Consider the following 21,355-nt stretch of genomic DNA (forward strand, 5'->3'; position numbering starts at 1 on the left):
AAGATCATTTTTCAATGCATTAAGAAAGCAGGATCACTGTAATATATACTTCATAGTATATCATCATATATGCTAGCAGGTAACGCTCTACCATACATATGAAATGTTACATGTGACCTAAGCTTATCTGCAGCCTTGACATCACATCCAAAATGCTCCTTCTTTCATTTTACAGCCTTTGAAATACCCACATCATCCAAACCGAAAACTGACTTGAACATGATTAAGATTCCAGAGCAATTTCAAAAGGATGGCACCCCAGCAGGCCTTAAACAACTTTTTGTTTATGAAGTATTGTGCTCAATTGGTGTTCCATAAACATTTACATATTTTTCCTTTTTTTTTTCCATGCCGAACTCCACTTTGATACCTAAGAGACAAAGTTTGTCTCTCTTCAGAAAGGAAAAAAGTAACAAGCAAGCATACATATCTTTGAATTTCTCTTAATATTTTCCAGCAACTGAAGGTTCAGATAGAAAAGGCAACATGCATGTGATCATTGAAAATTCCTGTGATGTCAACCAGAACTTCACTAGAAACGGACATTAAGCCGGAATCCCAACTGCACTTTCTTTCCTGTTCCACTATAAACTTTACAGAAGTTCACATGCATTTCTTAACCACATTCAAACACTCACTACGGTTTTTCTGTGATGGGTCCATATGACATTACAGATGTGGTAATAGCTGGAATTCAGAACAATTGACATTGCCCTGTGCTGCCTGGATCCAGGCTGCAGGTCTTTTTTTTTTTTTTAAGCGACAAGTCATCATGCATGAACTACTTTACTGCACCTCTAACCCTTACCTGGGTGACAAAGGAGACCTCCTGCCTAGCCCAATAGCACCGAGTATTCCAGAAGTCAGTCTCTCCTCAGCCAGCTGGCTCTGCCTGCCCTGGATGGACAGCAGTGTCCGAATGACAGATTCGATCAGAATGGCATCGTCCTGCTCCATCTGAATCAAGGATAACTGCATAGCTTTATGCCACCAGAGAAACAGCTTCGCTTCTTCCTTTGCTGAGCTGTAGGTTAAGATTTAAAAAACAAAACAAAATATAGATTCAAAAAGTTGGAAGCATAGTTTAAGAAGTTTGTGCCTCTCCCCATGAGGCCTATGAAGAATTAAGGTAGTAAATTAATGACAGCTAATCTTACTATATCAGACCAGCATAACTATGTAATGCCCCATTATTACACTGATGTAACCATTACTTAACGGACTTGATGCTAACATCAGCTAGCAGGTTTCCACTGCCTGTAAGATAACAACGCTTCCTTTTAGCCTTTAAATCTAAGAATGAAGATATTGCATCCATAACCGGATTTAAATCTTTCTAAAACTCGTTATAAAGGGTATGTACTTCGGGTTTGTCTTTCCTTTATTTACCAGACAAAAAAAATTAGGAAGCACTAGCTATTGCTTCCACAACAATTTAGACTCTCCTCAAAAAGGAAACACTGAGGTCTTCTGTTGAGCAAAGCACAAAGTCAAGCTTCCCCTGAGGTATTTTTAACCTTTTCCCAAACAATTTGCAGATTCAGTTTAACTTGAACTCAGACTTTCCACACATAGCACTGGCACGAGTTTTCTGCATCAGACTATCCTCAAGCTACTCTACCCAGTCATTTCCCATCCCAGACACCATCAGCTTTGATGTTTAGGACAAGTTGTAATTTGCCCTGTAAGGTGGCTCTGCTGCCTTCTTTCCGCTTTGGTAATAGTTTACTACAACTATATGGTACCCGCAACAGACAAAGCACTCTTTGAATTTCAAGAAACAAGAGGGAATGTGTACTTTCCCAATATGTTCTTTCACAGAAATAAATATTATCAACATTAATATTAAAAATATTCATCACGTTAGCTAAATTCTAGTAATTTCAGCAGCAACTGTATATACAGTTGTTATATACCATACCGTATTATTGTTTTAACCCCACAGCTACCTAGAGCCCTCTGTCCTTTCCTCATCAGAAGCCAACCACCTAGTAAGTTGTTTTACAGCAACGCAGACCTCTAATTTTGGGCACCCCACCAGATTCACTGGGTTCATATTTGGTTCTGAGCTGCTAACGTTTTTACCAAGCTTTGTGTGTTCCACTGAATATTTAGTATGTAACTCATCCCACCTAGTGGACATCCTCGGTAGTGGAACCCCCAGTGATTTAGGATTTGCTTGAAATATTTTGATCCCAGCACAAATCCAGGCTGCCATTGAAATCGAGCTTCTCCAACTGGACACCAAGCAAAACTGAACAGAAGTGTTCAACCAAGTAAAATATTAATATTCACCAACCCAAACCATTCTGTGATTCTACTGTTGGCAGCAGGGGTGGGCAGACTGACAGCGGCTATGGAAGGACTGGCCATCTCACTCTGCAACCTGATTATACTGGCTACACAATCATGGCCTTATTTAAGAGTCAGTGCACATTCAGAAGCTTTGAGGTCTGTACCTTGGATACACTTGCTCCAGCCACTTGCTGATAGTTATCAGGATTTTCATTTCATTGCTAAGAGTTTGGTCAGAATTTAGGCTTTGCAGCAGGTAGACATACAGGGTCAAGTAGCTTCCTAAAGACAAACACTCCTGCAGGAATTCTTCCATGGTTAGTTCAGGAACTTGGAGGGATGCAAGTATAGGGCCCCAGCCTAAATCCTGGTAGTGAAGAAAATCTATAAAGAAAACAAAAGCATCCGAGTAAGCAGCATTTGGCAAAACCTTAAAACTGAAGTGACTTTACTGTGTTCCTTTAGTTTACAGAACTCAGGCAGTTTTAGCTTTTTTTCCCAGTTATTAGTTTGACATTCAACTGATGACAAGAAAAACTCCAATTACAGAGCACCCCCTTGAGGTCAAGGTAAAAAAAACATTTTCCCAGTATTAAATCAGGATTAAATTCTATGATTTTAGCCGATAGCATTTTAAATATTTCTGTTAGATGATGACAGAATGAAAAAGATCCTTGTGGAACTACAATACTGATTTATGTAAATAGAAAAATACACTACGCCACAATTTATTTTCCCTATATTAGCCTTCAGAATGGGACGCAAACATCTGTTTCGTTCCCTTGGGATGACTTTTTTTTGTAAAAACGATCCAAAAACTATCCTCCCCTTTAGCTGAAAAAATGGCAACCATTACATACGGCATGTGGGTCTTGACATAGTCACATACGCTTCTTAAGAAAATACACAATTAGAGCAGCTACCCAAACCACACACTACTGCACATACGTATGTGACACTTGGGAGCCATCGAATACAAAGAATGGAGACCTGATTGTGAAAACCAGATTAAGACCCAGTCCCAGCACTGGGCAGTGCGAAGCTATTAGGATCCCAGGTGATTCATGTTCAGTGGGCACCCAAAGACCGATCAATGTTTTCATAAGACACGCTCCTACCTCCACTGAAGTAAGAGGTGATACACGCCTCTGTCGTCTCTGCCATGTGTCGCACAGAGGCCAGGCTCTGACAGGCAGCTGTGAGAAGGGGCATGGCCAGCAACCCGTGCACTTTACTGTCGATCCATTTCCGTAAACTCCCCCGCAGCGACTCAGCTGTTGTAACACTGGAATTGTTCATCATCATCAGTGTTTCTGTAAAGAGACTGCTGAGGGCCATGTGACGTGTTTGCAGATCCATATCTAGAGGACAGAAATACAAGAATTATTTCAGTAATTAGATACCAGAACCTAAGTGACTTGAATTCAGCTTCATCACTGAACACTCGCTGTAAATACTGGGAGAGGTCTCTTGCTCATTAGACACCTCATTTCCTTGTCTGTACTTCCGAAGCTACAAAAAGACACTCATTCCTTGCAGTATCTTCCCTTGCTAAGTTAATTCATAATATTTATTAAACACAGCAGAGTAATTGAAGCACATTTTTCCTTTACAGTCTTTTACCAGGGCTATGGGCAAATAAAATGAATGATAAAATACATTTATAATCTCCAAAGAAAACTTGAGTAAAGCACAATTTAAAGTACAGACTAGAGTGAAACAACTGAGATTTTAGTCAATTCAATTTGAAATATAATCAAGATGAGCCTTGAAATGTTGCAATCCCCTTTTGCATTTTCCAGGAGTCTAGATTTCCTGCTAATTGCTGCATTCAACCCCAGAGCATTGTTTTGAAACCATCTCTTGTAATTGCCTGAACATGCTATCAAGAGCCACTTGAAACACTACGCTCAAAACACAAACTTCTCCTGATCTTAGCTCTTAAAAGCTGAACTGAAGAATAGGCTTTATTTTGGGAAAAAAAGTCCCCATTGTTATAAATGAAAGTTTCCAATCAACATCAGGCATTTTAATAATGAAAAGCTTATAAATAAACAGATATGATGACAAATTATGCACAAAGAAGGATTAATCATAGGAAAAACACTGCCAAAAAAGACTGAGACCTCCACATTTGCAGATATTTAGAAGCTGACCAGACAAGGCCCTGAACAACGTAATTTAACTTTACCTCCTGTTTTGAGAAGGCTGGACCTACAGGCCTGCAGAGACCCCTTTCAAAGGAATTCTGTCTTAACCTACCTATTAAGAAAAATAATAAGCCTTCCAAATCATCTCTCTGCACAGCCCTCCAGAAAGGTAAACATCTATTACAGATGGACTGAAAACGATGATGCCAGGAGGTTAACTGACTTGCCTAAGGTCACTACTAGTTTCACAGCCAACTCCTACTCCACAAACACAGACATCAAACACCAGGGCCTACCAAATTCCTTGGGCACTGCCCTTGTGAGAAGCCCAGCTTTCTGTTCTCCAGCTGCTGTCAGGACACTGCTCCAGAAACCTTCCCCTGCCCCCTCCAAACCTAACATAGACACCAGATCTGATTTACACCACCGCTTTCCTGCCACCCTGAATCACTGATCCTACTGCACCCTGCAGCCTGCTTGAGCTCGGTGAGCACCCAGGCGCATTCTGTCCTTCAGCCACACAGCATACAAACTTGCACAGCAGTTCATGAAACAGAGCTGCTCCTCTTATACCAGAGCTCCTGCCTCCAAAATTTCTCAGCTATTAGGAGTGTCAGCAGTGACAGGCAAGCCCTCATTTTTTTGCAAGTCATAAAGAATTTTTCTGACTATCGGGCTGCCCTAAAGAGCTTCCCCAAGAGCAATACAAAAACTGAAAAATGGTCATCAATGTCACAAATTTTTGGATAGTTACTGTTAACTTTTGTTGGCACACTGTGTGGAGGTCATAGAGACATGATTACTGACAAGTATTTCAGTGTGATGCAGTCAGACAGCTGACGTGACCTGAAATTCTGTTTTGACAACGGAAGGTCAGAGTGGTACTGGTACTAAAAACTGGGATCAATATGAATGCTGCGGATGCAGACACACCACACTACCAGTGTACACCAATGTAATTTCCCTACTTCCATACTGCAAGTTATCCTGATAGTGAAATGTTTTAAAATCCATTCTTAAAATGCCATCCCTCAGGGCTCAGTGCACGTATTTGTGACATCTTTACTTTTTAAAAAAAACGCAGTGTCAAATAAAGAGATTCAGAAACTAGAATAAACTAGACAGCAAAGAAAAGCCGCCCCACACAAAATCCTCTACATTTACCAGTTTTACTTACAACATAACCCATTTTTTTCCCGTTGGTACTATCACTCCTGACAGTTCTTTGAGGGTAACAATCCTATTTTTGCTTTATGCCCATTTATCACACACACACACCCATCAGAACAACATGCCCTGACCATAAGGGAGATGTTATGGTAAGGCAAGTAATTACACAGTCACAGAAGTTCAAAAATCCATGTGCTAGAATAAAGGATCTTGACAGCTTTAAAGTAATCTACACTACTTTAACACAAACCTGGAGGATTAAAGATGACTATATCATCTAACAACTTGGACATTTCTTGTTCTAAAACTGCAAGAGTTATCTTTCCGCTTTGTTCCAAGGTGCTGAGAAATTGAACCACCTGACGAATGTATGCTCGGCACTTCAGTGTTGCATCCTGTTAATCAAAATTAGAACAAATTAGAAAAAAATCACACCTACAGTTCTTTCCACACACTACACATAATATACAAAACAACATTGCAAATGACAGGAACAGCTTAGAGACAATGCAAAACCAATTGAACTTACAAGGTGAATGTGACTATCCGAAGCTGTGCCAAACCCTGCTGAGATTTTCAGGAGCTTCACTATCAGTTCAGCTGCAGCATCCTTCGCAAGGATGACAGAGGGAGGGTAGTGGCTGTTACAATAGCTGATGATGCTTTGATAAGAAGAAATGCCCACAAGTTGCCAAGGAAGGGAGCTGGTCTGTCCGAGAAGATTTATGAGTGGTGATTCCTGAAGATTTAAAGACATAAGCCTAAGGTCCATTTTCTGTTCTGTTTTAGATTAAATATTCAGAATACCCAATAATAATTACAGAATACCCAATAATAGAAGTAAGCTCAGACTCCAAAATTCAAGTAGACAAAGCAAAAATCCCCAGAAATAGATGTTGACTGAGAGTGGGCTGAAAAGCAACTCCTTATTCAAGCAGCAAGCCAACATACATATGATACCTCCAGCATTCACGTAACAGTATTTAGACTGCTGTAGCAGCTATAACCAAGCACTGCAGTCAGAAAGCCATTAATATGTAATATATGAACATGTAAATACAATTAGAAAGAAATGGAAAACCTGCAAGGTAAATCTTCTTCAGGGTTTGTTTTTCAAAAAAAGAAAAACAAAAAAAAGTTCAGAGTTCACAGCAGGACCAGGGACAGAAGCCAGGTCCCTTGATTTTCCATTCAGTGAATCATCTGCTAACTTGGGGGCCTCCTCAATAGCTTATTCCTATAAAAAGAGTATCCTTTTTTTTTAAAAAATAGTACAGCAACCTACAGTGTCCACAATTGACACAGCCAGTGCAAGTATGCAGACAAAAGTCTGTTGAAAAGCAGCAGAGACTCTACCCTTAGCTACTGCCATCTTCCTCTCAAGGGTTCTTCCAGGTCTGCAATACAAAAAAGCACCACCTGGATACTAAAAAGCATTAAATTTCTACAGGCTACAGACAGAGTAGATACTGAAATTGTGCTGACAGCCAAACAAACTCTCTGAAGTAATCTCCGCCCAATAATGCATCAGAAGCGGATAGCGACAAGCTGGAAAACATGAACCAGCACAGTAAGATACAGAGCCAGGCGTAAGCTTTTTGCAAGTTAAAAGATTCTTTAATACCCCTCCAGACCTCTGTGTGTGCTGCTCTGAAAACTAAGCAAACCACAGCTCAGGTTGACTTGACTGGCCATGGCAGAGTAAACGTGGTTCAGTCTCCTGACACACAGCACTGCAGGTGCTACAGGCATGGATGCCACACAAAGCTGCTCCTGCACTTAACTTCAGCAGACTGCCTGAATCAAAGCAGACTGACACGAGACACCCATTCTCGCTCAGCCTTTCAGAAAAAGCTTCACCTTAAAATACATATAATATATTGTACACATATATGTGCGTGCTGTATAGACAAATACATAAATTCTTGCTAGTGCTACTTCCATTTCTTATGTGTGTATACCTAAGGCTCTATAAAGCTAGGAAAGACAGAAGGAAAGAGACATTTTAATTAAAGATTTATTTAAAAGACAAGAAAGATGTACTATGCAGCAACCCATGCTTAACTATGGAAAGGAAAACAATTCTACACTAGCTTTACATAACTTTTTTTCAGAAAAAAGAAAACATATGTATTTGTTCTTTCCAAAATCCAAAAGAGCCATTTTGTAAATCCAGGAAACCATCTGTATGTATCTGTTTACTCTTTGTGACATTACTGGATCACAGGTCCTGCAGATACTTCTCAAAACAAATGACAGGACTTCCTGTTTTCACGCAGCTTATACAGAATGCCTCACATAAGGATTTAGTCTAAGCTACCTCTGGCTTAGGGTAGTGTACCCAGGCAGGAAACACTTCTGAGTTAATAATTCTGCAAGTAAGGAAGAAGCCATAGCCTGTCTCCTTTTCAGCCAAGGATTATTCTTCAAAGAGAGACAGGTACAAACCTTTTCAAAAATTACCTCTTTGCCTATAAGTTGTTCCTCCTTTGCCAACAGGACCATCATATACAGCAAACAAACAATCATGTTGTGAGTCTGAGGGTTGGGGTTGGGACTCCAGGCATCAGAGAGGACACTGACCCAGTTTATTTCACATAAAACATAACCCAGGAACAAGAAACAACTCTTGGGGCTGCCTCTTTCAACCTAGGACGGAGAAAGAGAAGAAAAGAGCCACATAAAACAGTGTAAGATTTAAGTACACTTGCACTTCTCAGCTCCTTATCCAACCATAAAAACCACAGCAGCATTTTAGGTCAGGGGAGCAGACACACACCAGTTCCGTATCACTTTACTCCCCACCAGGAGAGCTGCACACACAACTTTCTAAGTCTCTGAAACAACCAGCACAGCATAAAAACTATGGCAAAATAAGGAATCTGGTATAAAGTTAGTTGCATGATTGCAACTTCTCTTTACTGTAGGGAACACTGAGAAGCTCTAAGCCTGTTTAGAATTGCATGAAGAACCCATCCCAGACAGATAAGCAGTAAGTCCTTCAGCACTTCCCCACCTTACCACAACTTTGTTGTCTCAGATGAGAGAAGAAAAGAAAGAAGAACATGACCACAGTAAAACACAAGCTTTCTATACATCAACCACAGCAGTGACAGCGTACAAAGACTGACAGCTTTACAGCTCCCCACAACCTTGTATAAAACTCAACAGCACTCCTTCACAAATATCACCAAACACAAAGTGAGTAGCTGTGAATGCTACAATAAACTTTAAAAGCTTACTTCTTAAAGAACTGTATCCAGTTATTAACAGCTCTCCAGTTATTTCCAAGTGGAACACAGTTTAGGAACTTAATTCAACTCATGCTATGTACTCACTTTAAAGAACTCCTCCATAAGCATCTGGTCTGGATGCATTTCCTTCCATGGAAGCTTTTTGAACTCAGTATGGAAAGTATAGAGAATAAACTCAGGCATTTTAGGGGCTGTGCAACATTCACAGTAATACATTAGATGTAACCAGAGAGCTCCATGGTGGCTTGGCAACAGCTTATCTAGATCCAAAGGAAACAGTCAAATTAACAGAAAAAGTTAAGTACGATCCAACTTTGAAGGTGAAAAACCATAAGCACAAGTTACACTAAAGTACATGCATAAAAAAAATACACTTTTTTTTTTTAAGCTTTTCATGTTTGTTTTGTATTTTCTGTTGTTGTTGTTGCTTGTTCCCTCCCCCTAAATTGACAAGCCAGGCAGCTTGCAATTTCCCTTACTCATTCTTTTGAGCAGCTGCTGGACAACAACCTGAAGTTATAAAATATTCCTTCCTTGTAGAACTTCACTGTTTTTATATTTGTGGTTGCGTATGTAAGATTTTTTTTTAGATTTAATCTCACAAGTCTGGAAGCTTATCAAATGCATGATGTTATTTTTACGTATTTATTTCTACAACTAAGCTTGAATCCAGCCCATCACTAAAAGTTGAGTCATTTGTGAAATTAATTTTTTCCACTCTTATGTCTAAGTACACATTAGACATAATAAGCAATGCTAAATATTGGTTAAAAATGATTGGATGTGGAGATTAAATTACCCCAAGACTAGCTGCTGAGACACACACACTGGTCATTGTGGCATGCTACTATTGTGTATTTTGTACAGGAAGCAAGACCTGGAGTGGAGTCATGCACTTTTCATGACAGCTCATTTTGTTTCACTTTCATTCACATAAATGAATATCTATCAGATGATAAAGTTAATTAACCACATTCTCTGCCCTTGCCAAGAAAAAAAGCTGTCTTTTAAGGATGAAAGAATATACACGCTAATGGTACCACTACAGTGATCATCTTAGCTAAAAGTTCATAACAAACAAGATCTCCTCACATCCCATGTCTTAACAGAAAAATATTTTTTGATCTGATAAAAGAGAAAGTGCCACTACATTAAAACAACACCAACTTCACCTACCTTTAAAGCTCTCATGCAAAAGCTTGATGCAATCTGTAAACAAACGGACCACGCTGGATGCTACAGGAGTGTCGCTCTCTAACCAAGGGTAGCAGGGCTGGTTACTTAAAAGAAGCAGGAGCGAAACAACAAAAATTTCAGTGCCATGTTACTAGGTACCATAAACAAGTAGATGATTTAAATATTCTAAAGAACAGGAGCTCAATATAGTACAGGTATCAACAGTCCTTTCACTCAAACTGAACTCTCTAGACATGCACCTATTTTAAAGAAGAAAATACGTTAATGTCACAGTGAAGATCCATGATAACATTTAATAAGCAGAGATTACTTGTTTAGTATTTTATAACTGAATTAATTTCCAAATTAATTTCCAAATGACGGCACACATCACCAGCAGTCAACCTTCTAATTAAATACTGGAGATGTGCTCAGAGCTCAAAAAGCTTTTGGCTTCAGAAGAAAGTCAAATTTAAGTGCATAACACTACAAAATAACTCTCCATGTGAAAACAGAAGTACACAGGATAGTAGATCATCATAGGACTGATTTGCCCAAGGTCTGTTTACACAGCACTGGCATTTGAGGTTGTATTAGTACTTTTGTTTAAAATAATGGACTGGTGGTATTAAATAAGTGAAGAAAATAAAATCAAATTTGAGTGTGTCTTCAGAACTAATAGCAATCCATATTTTCCTCATCTCTGCTTCCAGACAAGTGTGTGGCATTATTTCTTGAACCTAAAACAGTTATTCAACCAAGGTCTTGTAAAATTTCCTTAGGGAACTGATGAATTAGTCGCATAATTGTTAATATGACACACACATAACAGCTATTTAAATGGGAAGTCACAATACAATTATGAGTTAGAAAAAAAAATCACATAAGAGACATCTCACAGGGCTAGCATTAACGAAAAAAATCATTTTATTTTGAAATGCAGTGTATACCTTGCATCTTCCTTGTCTAAGACCAGTATCCATGGTTTAAAGAGTCCAGCAATGACTGAATACAAGGACTGCAATGCTAGAAGAAAACAAAGCAAAGAAGTTGACATCTCAAATTAGCAACACTGAGAAAGTTAATTTTCTGAACTGGGATTAAATCTTCCCTGCTTACTCCAACTTTAAATCAGTTCTTCATGGTCAAATAAAGGTTTGACGTACAATATGCTTGTTAGTATCTTTGATTAATTGTTTTAATAACAATCATGATCATTTTGTGTTTAGATGTTTTATTAATATTACCCTAACACTTCTTTTGGATTGCAGATGTAGTAATTATTCACACTTTAAAGCTCCATATACTAAAATAAAAGTTGCTTAGGCAATTTTCTCCAAATTAAAACTATGCCATGATGAAATTCAGTAGTCCCTTGTTCCCAAACCTGTGCTCAGTGCAGAAGACCATCTTTCTCTGAAGAAAGTAGGATCTCTCCATAAAATAATTCAAAAGCAAAGTCTGGATTGGGAAATGAAAACAAGCTTCCACCAACAAATATAAAAAAGGAGGAAGTTCCACATGGCCACAGAGTAGACACGTACATAACTTGTCCATATTTTAACACAGTCATCATTATATAAACACAGAGCAAATTAAACTTGCTCAACCCAAACCATTCTATGTTTCTACGAAATGGTCTTTAACAGGAGAAATTAAGCACTCAGTTTAAGTCATTTGCTTATTAGACACATTACCTGCTAAAATTTTGTTACTGCCAACATGCTCTTGGGCTAAATTGACAACTTCAGTTTCAATGAGCCGTTTAACAAGGTACTCCAGAAATGTATTCATTTCAGCCACATAAGTACTCCATTTTGAAAACAGGCCAAAGGTCCTGAAGTCCACCGAAGCCAGACGGAGTTTGCAGAACGAGGTGGAAAGCCATTCTATTGTCTCTCTAACCTGAAGAAAGAAACTATCAATCAGATAAAGAAAGACTGTACAGCAGTGTTATTTGTCATTGACGGGCATGCGTTTCAGCTGCAGAACACAGCAAATCAACCAGAAAGGCATCCACCTGCTCTTCAGAGAGGAGAATTTCTGCAGACTCCCGCAGTACAGAACTTTCAGTACAATCATTTTTCTTGAAGCTCCCCTGTTCAGTCACCGATGAACCACATCCCAAAGCTTTAAGCGATGCCTTCCAACATTCAGGGCTTAGAAGCTGCTCTGAAGAGCCTTAGGAGAAAGAGAAGGGAATACATTTGTGAAAAATCAGAAGGATATTAAACCTGTTCTCATTTTAAGTCAGAGAAGGTTGAAATTAGAGCTTCCTACCACATTAAAAGAAAAAATTAGTTACAGCATGAGTTCGAAAGCTCCAGTTTAAGGGTGAGCAATCTCTAATTCCCTAGCAAAAGTAATTTCACATTCCCATTTGGCTTCTACATGCTCTCTTCTTAGGAAGCAAAAAAGTTTAGATCATTCTATATTTGTTACTGTCTAACACTACTGCATCAACTTCATGTTTGTAAGCCAGAATAGTTATGTACAAAAGGTCTAGTACGCATCAATTCAGATACTCACTTTGCACGAACAACCTTAGAAAATCACTATAGTGATCAGGAAACTGATACTGGAGAAGGTTAGTCCAATGTTTGCAGAAGATATTAAATGGCATCAAAATATCTTCCTCAGGTTCAAGGCCGCATGCATTGAGAGCCAAGTGAATAGATTCCAGAAGCCTGGTACGTTCAGATAGAGGTGGCTTAGTAACGCTTAACCATTGCGTAAGGTCAAACTAGAACAGAGGACATGAAGCATTTGTAAGCAGAAGCTTTAATGGCCACAACACCTTCAGGAGAAGGGAGAAACTGTCAGGTGAAAGTGCCTCCCTAAGATTTTGTGTACTTAAGTAAAGTCTAAAAAAATTAAATAATCTCACTAACCCTAGCCCAAAACCAACGTAATTCTCTCTAAAGGTTATGATTCAGCATGCTACAGAAGTCCCTGAACATATGAAATAATTTTTAATCAGAGGTTCCCTAATTCATAAAAATGCATGTGAGCTTCTATGCTTCAGTACTACCACCAAATACTTAAATGCATTAGACTGGGGTAGTCTCTGTAGCCCCTAAATTTTCATATGGAGATGCAAAGCTTTTGTAGCCTCCAGACCATCTGTTCAGAACAAGGGCAGCAGGGACAACACTGATTTTTGCTACTAAGGACAGTTCAGAGTCATGCCCAAACCAGACCACCTGCTATTCACAGCTGTCAAGCCCAGTCCCTGTGTAATGAATGCAGAGAATTAGAACAATATCAAAGCCTAAGTGTAGTAGTAATTTCTCCACAGGTAGACAGTATCATGCAGCCCTGATACAAGAGAAGTGCAATTCATTTGCTCTTACCTAATACTATGCATTTAAAAATTACATTTGTGGCACTCTTGTCATTCCCAGCTAACAGAGGTGGAAGATTCAGTCGTTATTCCTGTTTTGGATAACTTGTTTTTAAGATAGCTGATATTCACTATTTCAATGAATGTTTCCACAGAGATATCAGGCAGAAAGTCTGACAGAGTCTGAAAGAGCCTCATAAAGAGCCTGCTTTGACTTCAACTTGAGTGTACTGAAGAGGAAGCCCTAGGAAGCACACACTATGTGGGAAATGGTAATTCAAGCTTTCCATTTGATTTTCCCCTCTAGCCCCTCTTCAGCTTAAAGATAACAAACAGCATTTAGAACAAGCAACATTGATTAATAAAACCTGTCAATGTTATTTTGAAGTATCAGGTTTGTATCTTTCTTCCACAGCTTAAAGGCACGGTCATTAAGGGAAATAACATCCACATAAGCAACTCACAGAACAGACAGTATCTGTGAGTATTTTACCTTTGTCAACAGCATGAAGACAACATCGCTGTTATCCTCACTCAGAAAGGCCACAACTTTTTCATATAAAGTCACAAACTCATCAGGAGAGGCAACAGGAGTGAAGTAAGGAGAAAGAAGTGTACAGAGCCTTCGATTCTGCAGGATCGTCTGGAGGAGACGTTTGCACTCTGACTTGGTCCCACTGATGAACACCTGAGGAAATCAGAAATTATGAGAAAAGTGGGCTAGTATGAGTCTACTGGAAAAAAACACTTCAAAACTTTTTGTTGCAATAAGCACAACTGTGTTTGTTTTGTTTTTAAAAAAGCAAAAAAGGCAGACTGCATGAGATCAGCTTCAGCTAAATACTACTGTTACACAAAATATTATTGTAAAATAAGCATGTTTCCCTAGCACACTGAAGAACAGCACTTGTGACCACACACATCGCATAGAAATACCCTAAAATCCAATTTTTCTGGCTAACAACAGAAAGTGAAGCCAGACTTCAGCAGTCCTGTCTGATATTAGTGAAAATTTAATCAGAACTATGGCTATGGAAAGCTCTTCTGCACCCCAGCTGTCAGACTGGGACAGGACTTCAGGACAGCTGGACATCGGGAAGCCTGCATCTAATAGATCAAAATAAATACCTGGACACAAAACAGAGGCTAACGATTTTTCCTCAGAGCATCCACGTAATGTGATCCCCACAACAAACGCTACCACAAACAAGGAGCTCGTATTTTTTCTACCAGAAACATTCTGGCCAACTCACTACACAAAGGGTATCGCAAGGCTTTAGAAGAGAGGTGACTAAACACAGAGGTTGACAAGATACGTGTAAGCTAGAAAGTGATCAATAATAAAGAAACATACACCAAAACAACTTTTTATATACTGCACCGAACTTTAAACAATCCCCCAAAAATCCAGCCTACTTCAGCACTTGATACACACAGAGTATTTCAGTGTTGAGCAGGCATCTCAGAGCAACAGTTTTAATTTTTCTCATATGCAAGCTTAAACTCTCCTATATACTGTGTATATTATACAATTAGCTGAGGAAAAGAATGGGATAGAAGCTTGAAAGTTAATTTTCAGACTTTCTAAAGATTTTAGACCCTCAATATCAGCACAGGACTGGGGTAAGTGCTAACGCATAAAATGCTAGAGAATAAACTTACTTGGCCGAGAATCTCAATGCATGAAGTGAAGAACTGCCTCGTGGGAGGATTGCGTTGAGTTTCATCACACACATAATCCACTACTATAAAAAACAAACTAATTCCAACTTTCTTAATTGCAGGCATAGGCTGCACCTTGTAGATATTTATTAATGCCCTGCAAAACAAAAGATTAAGATTACATATGGAAAATAATTATGATACTAATGAAAGGCTTCTTGTCGACACGTAGCATTAAGATAAATGTATCTGGCTTACATGATAATTAAGAGTGGTTTCACAGAATGGCTGAGGTTGGAAGGGACCTCTAGTGGTCATCTGGTCCAACCCCTGCTCAAGCAGGGACTCCTAGCGCAGGTTGCCCAGGATCACGTCCAGGCAGGTTTTGATGCTTAGACAGCGTCTCCTGTTTCAGTTCGTATCATTGCCTCTTGTCCTTTCACTATGCACCACCTCATCTTACTGGGAAGACTCAGTGATTTTGCTTTAATTCTTTTATTAATGTTCTCTTGCATATTGCCAAATAAATGTTTGAGGTCAAATGAAACTCAGTCTTCACCGTGTCCGAATTAAAACATCTGAAGAACATGCAGTTCCACAGATATAAATCCTAACAGAGAGCTCATCTACAGAATTTTTCAGATTAATGATCAAGAATGAATATGTAGAAATAATAATCAAATACTTTACTATACAGGATGTTCTCTAAAAGGGTGTGGGTTTTTTTTGTTTTGTTTTGTTTTTTCTTGTTTGCTTGTTTTAAGTTGTATTTGGTTTCCTAGCTGAAACCTAGAAGATCAAGAAAAATGGTGTTGCAAAACTGGATTTCTGGGATGAACTCTAGAAGTCCTTCAAGAGATGGTAACTCCCGGACTAATCCACTCATTCACACAAAAATTCAGATCTAATAGTCCTCTTCCAGTACAGGATTTCATTCCACATACTGAAAAGCTACTCCACATCATAGTTTTCCATTACAGAACTACGCAGTCCTACAAAGGAGACACATACTAAAAACATCTCCTTTAGCTTATGGCTGAAACAGCTGTTACAGTTTTGCCATTTTTTAAGCTTAACATAGCATCCCTGTCTTCACTTGATCTGCCCTTGCACATTTAAAAGGGGTATTCTAATGCTGAGTACAATAAGTCAAAATAGAGAACACGTGTGCCCTGTTAAGGCTGAATGACCAGCAGTTAGCTCTTCTGATAGTGTATGGAGTTACTCCTTCAGAGATCTGCCATAAACATGTAGGTCTCAGGGTTCCAGCTCTGTTGTTGACCCAGACTGATAAAACTATGAAAAACACACAAATGGGTTCCATATTTTACCTCTAATATATAGGAAAAGAAATATAAAACATCACTACCTAAAGCAGTGTCTGAACAACCTACGTTATAAAATTTTCCACATGTACTGCTGCTTCCACAACACCCAGAGAAGGTGGCTTCGTAGCTTCTGCTTGCAGTTGTCTCACTTCCTTACGCAAAGCATGAAGCTGCTGGCTCACTGCTTCATTTTTATGTTTCCCTTCAAACTAAATGACAAAAAGACACATGTTCATTTCAGAATAGAATCTTTTACCAAAATTCTTCAATGTTGCACATAATTGTAAAAATGAAGCAGAGCACACTAGGAGAACGAGACGTAGAACGTTTTCCCCTGATAGTTTTGATCAAGTTCAGTGCACACAGCCCAAGCACACATCCTTATGGCACACTGACATAATCCTTACCTTTGTAATAAGACTTTTAATCCACAGACACTGACAGGATCCAGAAATTCACATAACAAATGACATGGGAATTTTTCTACGAACATTTTCAGTTTTATTCCTAGTAGTGTGCATACTGCTACACTCACGTATTGGGCAATAGTTTAGCACAAATGCTAGGAGTAATCCAAAACTTTAAACAATTTATTCTTCAGCTGTTGATCTGCATCTCCTTTACAGAATTACATATTAAGTCTTTCAGGAATTTTTTTTTCTTTTTAGAACTTGATTTATTTTTAAAGGTATAGGGCAGCACTTCACCAAAAAAGTCCACTCTTGTAACCATTCAGTCATTTCATTTTCATTAACCACAGGCCCAAAACAGGAGTGATGTCACGCCTCTAACCTGGATTGTCAGAAGAGCTGCTCCCTGGCAGCCTTTATTTGAAGTTCCCCGGCACTCCAAATGGAGGGTGATCTGCTCTTCCCGATTGACATACAGCTTAGGTATAGTATCCAATATTTCACTGTTGAGAGCAACATGTTGGGATTCCCAAAGAGCTGCAGTTCTGAAATGCAATTATTAATCTTTAGTAATAGTAATACTAAGAATTTAAATGCAAGAGCTGAGACTTCACCTTAATGTGCTGTACAGACTCATTGACACTTCTCTAGGAAACAGTAACTCCATTTCATAATCTTTTAACTCCAAAGTGATAGCTCCTCAAAGTAGTAACAGAAATAACTTAAAGAAGAACAAAACTAATAAAGTTTGTGTAAGATTTTTTTTTTAATTATTCCCTATGACACCCTGAAAGGAAGTTAAATAGATTACCCACTACAGCAGATGCAATTTTCCACCAGACAAAATAAGATAGATTCAGTCAACAGGAAAAGCCCAGCTGAAACTGCTGCTGGAATCATTTAGACACATCCCTTCTTGGGCTTAACAAGGATTTTGTATTCAACTTCAATAATATTACTAAATTACTACATTGGGTGAGAATACACCCATCACCTGCGTTTGACACTTCAAAAATATTTGATCTGAGTTCTCTTACAGTAATATTAATAAACAAAGTTTCTTCTCTTTTATACACAAACTTAACAGCTCCAGAAGTCAGGTTTCTCTCTGAAGGGTTTCAGTGTTTCAAATTATCATCACTAAATTAGTGCAAAAGGGTTAACTAATTGTCAACAAGTCTACGGTAACAGGAAGTATTATTTTAATGACAAATGACAAAAGAAACTGTAGCTGTTAGATATCAACTGAAGCAACCTTAGGTCATTAAATAAGACTTGCATAGCCAGTTAAAGGACTGAAATAACAAATGACATGATAGCCAAGAAAAGAAGACAAAAAAAAAGGGCCAAGAGACAGGAGTCAAGTATTGCCAGTGTTGTGCTAACAACATCAATAAGGCTGCTGTAAAGGGCACCTGAAGACACTGTTAGACACTAGGGAGGCAAAGGGACAACAGCTAAGTCTTACTTGGCGTGTCGCTGCAAGACATTAAGGTCTGTGCGTGTGAGCTGAATTGCTTCTTTCTGACTGATCAGACTGGCAGAGGAAATAACTGGCACAGGAGCTTTCATCAGCTGGAGCGGAAGAGGGGGCTTGGGAGTATCAAACTTCTTCAAATTATTCATTATCCTCTCTTTGGCTAGAAAAGAAAGCAGAAATAAGTTATGTTGCTAAGAAAACTTTAGAATAAATTGAAGAAAATATTTCATTCAGTTTTTTTTTTTAAATCATATGAAGTATTTTTAGGAGACATTCTCAAGACTCCTCCCCTTTTATAATCATTTAACTAACCCTTTTTTTGTTGTTGACAAAGTTTATTTCACACAGCTAATTTTCGTGGCCTGCTCCATCACACACCATTAGGATCCAAGGTGCCGCAGTTTACCTTTTCCCCCCACACACACACACTCCTACCTTCCAGATTTTTTGTTTTCCTCTTATCACCTCCTTTATTCTCCTCACCTGACAGAGGCTCCTAGTTCCTCCTAAGCCAAATTCATCTTCTTTCCCTAAAATTCATCCTCATCTCTAGTCTCGTCAGATCCAAATCCTTCCCAAAGCACAATCTCTTTCCAGGTCAGATCTTTTCCTGCTGATTCCCACTCAATTTCTTTGCCTAAACAGTACAAATTCACCCATAAAAATATCCTAGTTTCCTTCTATTTCCTTCCCTCACTCACCTATTAATCAGCCCACCAAGAATCTCTCTCACATCCTTAATGTACGTACCATGATTATTATCCCTTTCAGAGGCTAGAACACCCCTTTCACTGTGCCAGAACTCCAAGTAAACAACAAGGAAATGTACTAGTAACAAACAAAAAAAATGAGAGAATCTTTCTGGTTTTAGTTATAGCGTTTTTTGCCTTTGCTTGCAACTGTCTTTATCTACACATTAGGAAAATTCAGCCTGTCTGATGCGTGCTCCGTGTGGAACAATCCTTGCAGAGCCCACTCACAAAGCTCTAGGCACCGCATGATGTGGTTCTGTGATGTGTCATGCTTTAAACCAGGAACCATGATAGCCTCATATATGAGCATTTCATTTAGAACACCATGAAAATCGTGTAAAATACTGTACCAATACAAACCAAGCTGTATTAATGATGTCTGTGAGTGAAAATGTTATGTTTTTTAAGAAACCAGGGTATCATTAATATTATTCTTATCTCTTACCTGACAAAGGATTGGTGAAATCTGTTTGCCCTGCAGAAATATTAGCTGTTGTATGTGATTCAAGTTGAGACCGCATCCAAAGGTTTATAGCTTCCTGAAACTCATGGTGGATGAGTTCAATATTGACATACTCCATCCACAAGTCCTAAAGTGTAGAAGAATTAATCATTACAGTTTTGGTTATTACCATATATTGTGCATCCATCCCAGTAGCTAGGGAGTTAACAACTAAAACTAGACCCCGCAGTTTAAAGTTATATGAAAACACTATGAAGAAAAAAACTCAACTGAAGAAAACTGCTGCAGAATTTTTATCACATATACAGACAAGCCACTGAAAAGTGTTCATGACACTTCAAGAAGAAATCTGACAAACACACATAGTATAATTACTAACAAATTAAAGAACAGGTAGGGATGATTACGATTCATTTCCTGAAAAAGGAACACAGAGGAAACCAAAATTGTCTAAAACATCATAGCACAATTTTACAGCCCACTTTAACAAATGAAGTGAATTTAGATCCCATGTTGCCAGTGTCATTAGTACTTCACCTGTTGATTCTGCATGATTTTAGCAAGTCTATGTGCATCATATTGCTTCGGTAAAGAAGGAATGTATGTATTTCCTTTCTGAAAGCTCTCTTCTTCCAACCACAAAACAAAAACATTACAAAGCCTGAGAAGAAAAACAAAACAGGAAAAAAAAATAGTCAATACTAATTTTAATTGTATGCCCATGCAAAGCATACAGAGTAGTCTTATTCTGGGGTTTAAAGTTAAGGCAACAAATCATGCTACAAATTGACACAGTGGAAAATTCGGACTTCTCAGATGCTTTGTGATTAGTTTACTAAGTGCCATTTCAAGGATGAGCAGTGGAAACTACTTACAAATACATGAAGTGCAATAATGAAGAGTAACAGGAAAAATTGTGAAGAGGAAAATGTTTATTCTGAAGTCACACACAACCCAGGACCAGAACTGTGTGTTAGGGAATCACATCCATAACCCCATAAGACCAAAGAAGAAAAAAAATATAGATATTTGAGCAATCACACCAGGACTTGTCTAGGAAGCCTGCTCTGAAAGTTTACACCTGAGCTGAGTTACATCTTCCAATTCTTTTCAGACTCAAATTCACACCTAGTTTATTCCCATTTCTTCCTCTCCTAACATACTTCTTCTTAACATACTTCTTCATTCACTGGCATAATTCTACCAAGGCCTATCCATTTTTTAGCCATAGAATCCAAGTTTTCTTGATTGAATCCAGAGTAGTACTAGAATGTCACTAAATCTTTGCACTGTAGGAGTTTGCTTGTGATATTTAATACTGTTTTCAGTATAAATCCACTGATGAGAAAATGGAACTAGTTCAGTTCCAAGCATGAGCCCTGATGAATTCAAGTAGTATTTTCCCTTCTGTCCAGGTGGCCATTAAACTTCCTAAGTGTAAGATTTTCCTGGCTATAGAATCCTATGGTTTTAAGAGAGAGTGTAGAAATCCTTTGTGTCTGGACTTTCTTAGAAACTAACATTACAAATATTTCTGAAGGTAGACTTCTCAAAACTAGAAGTCTGCCTAAACAAACATGGACTTCTGAACAACATAGTCATGGTTTCATCATGTGAGAGATTCACGTCTCCTAAAAACAACCTACTCGACACTGCTTACAGAAATGAGAATTTCTCAGCTGAGTTGCAGTAACTGGCCACAAACATCTCTGCAGGCTACTCCAGCATGAGGAGAGACTCTTCACCAAGGTTTTGATTAAGCAGATGTACCATGTACCTCTTTCCACCTAGCACACAATATATTTATTGCAGCTCAGCGTTAGCACACTGAGTAAACTGCACTAACTGAATCATGAGCTGAAGTCCCTATTG

At 38.6% G+C, this 21,355-nt stretch overlaps 1 protein-coding gene across 3 annotated transcripts in view; it reads right to left on the reverse strand.

Annotated features, from left to right (window-relative positions):
- Window positions 1-21,355, reverse strand: part of EPG5 (ectopic P-granules 5 autophagy tethering factor) — a 50,990-nt gene that overhangs the window by 3,646 nt on the left and 25,989 nt on the right. For all 3 annotated transcript variants that reach the window (XM_083816034.1, XM_083816033.1, XM_083816035.1), the window contains 19 exons: window positions 20,021-20,144; window positions 19,466-19,610; window positions 18,257-18,428; window positions 17,171-17,333; window positions 16,445-16,587; window positions 15,051-15,207; window positions 13,882-14,076; window positions 12,575-12,788; window positions 12,066-12,226; window positions 11,743-11,950; window positions 10,996-11,071; window positions 10,046-10,149; window positions 8,954-9,129; window positions 8,079-8,264; window positions 6,145-6,354; window positions 5,866-6,010; window positions 3,414-3,656; window positions 2,460-2,679; window positions 809-1,024 (listed from right to left, as the gene is read on the reverse strand). In XM_083816034.1, the coding sequence (XP_083672160.1) occupies window positions 809-1,024; window positions 2,460-2,679; window positions 3,414-3,656; window positions 5,866-6,010; window positions 6,145-6,354; window positions 8,079-8,264; window positions 8,954-9,129; window positions 10,046-10,149; window positions 10,996-11,071; window positions 11,743-11,950; window positions 12,066-12,226; window positions 12,575-12,788; window positions 13,882-14,076; window positions 15,051-15,207; window positions 16,445-16,587; window positions 17,171-17,333; window positions 18,257-18,428; window positions 19,466-19,610; window positions 20,021-20,144 (3,258 nt within the window). The remainder of the gene's footprint in view (window positions 1-808; window positions 1,025-2,459; window positions 2,680-3,413; window positions 3,657-5,865; window positions 6,011-6,144; window positions 6,355-8,078; window positions 8,265-8,953; window positions 9,130-10,045; window positions 10,150-10,995; window positions 11,072-11,742; window positions 11,951-12,065; window positions 12,227-12,574; window positions 12,789-13,881; window positions 14,077-15,050; window positions 15,208-16,444; window positions 16,588-17,170; window positions 17,334-18,256; window positions 18,429-19,465; window positions 19,611-20,020; window positions 20,145-21,355) is intronic.

The sequence above is a fragment of the Anser anser genome, assembly GCF_964211835.1.
Source record: "Anser anser genome assembly, chromosome: Z".
NCBI classification, from domain to species: domain Eukaryota; kingdom Metazoa; phylum Chordata; class Aves; order Anseriformes; family Anatidae; genus Anser; species Anser anser.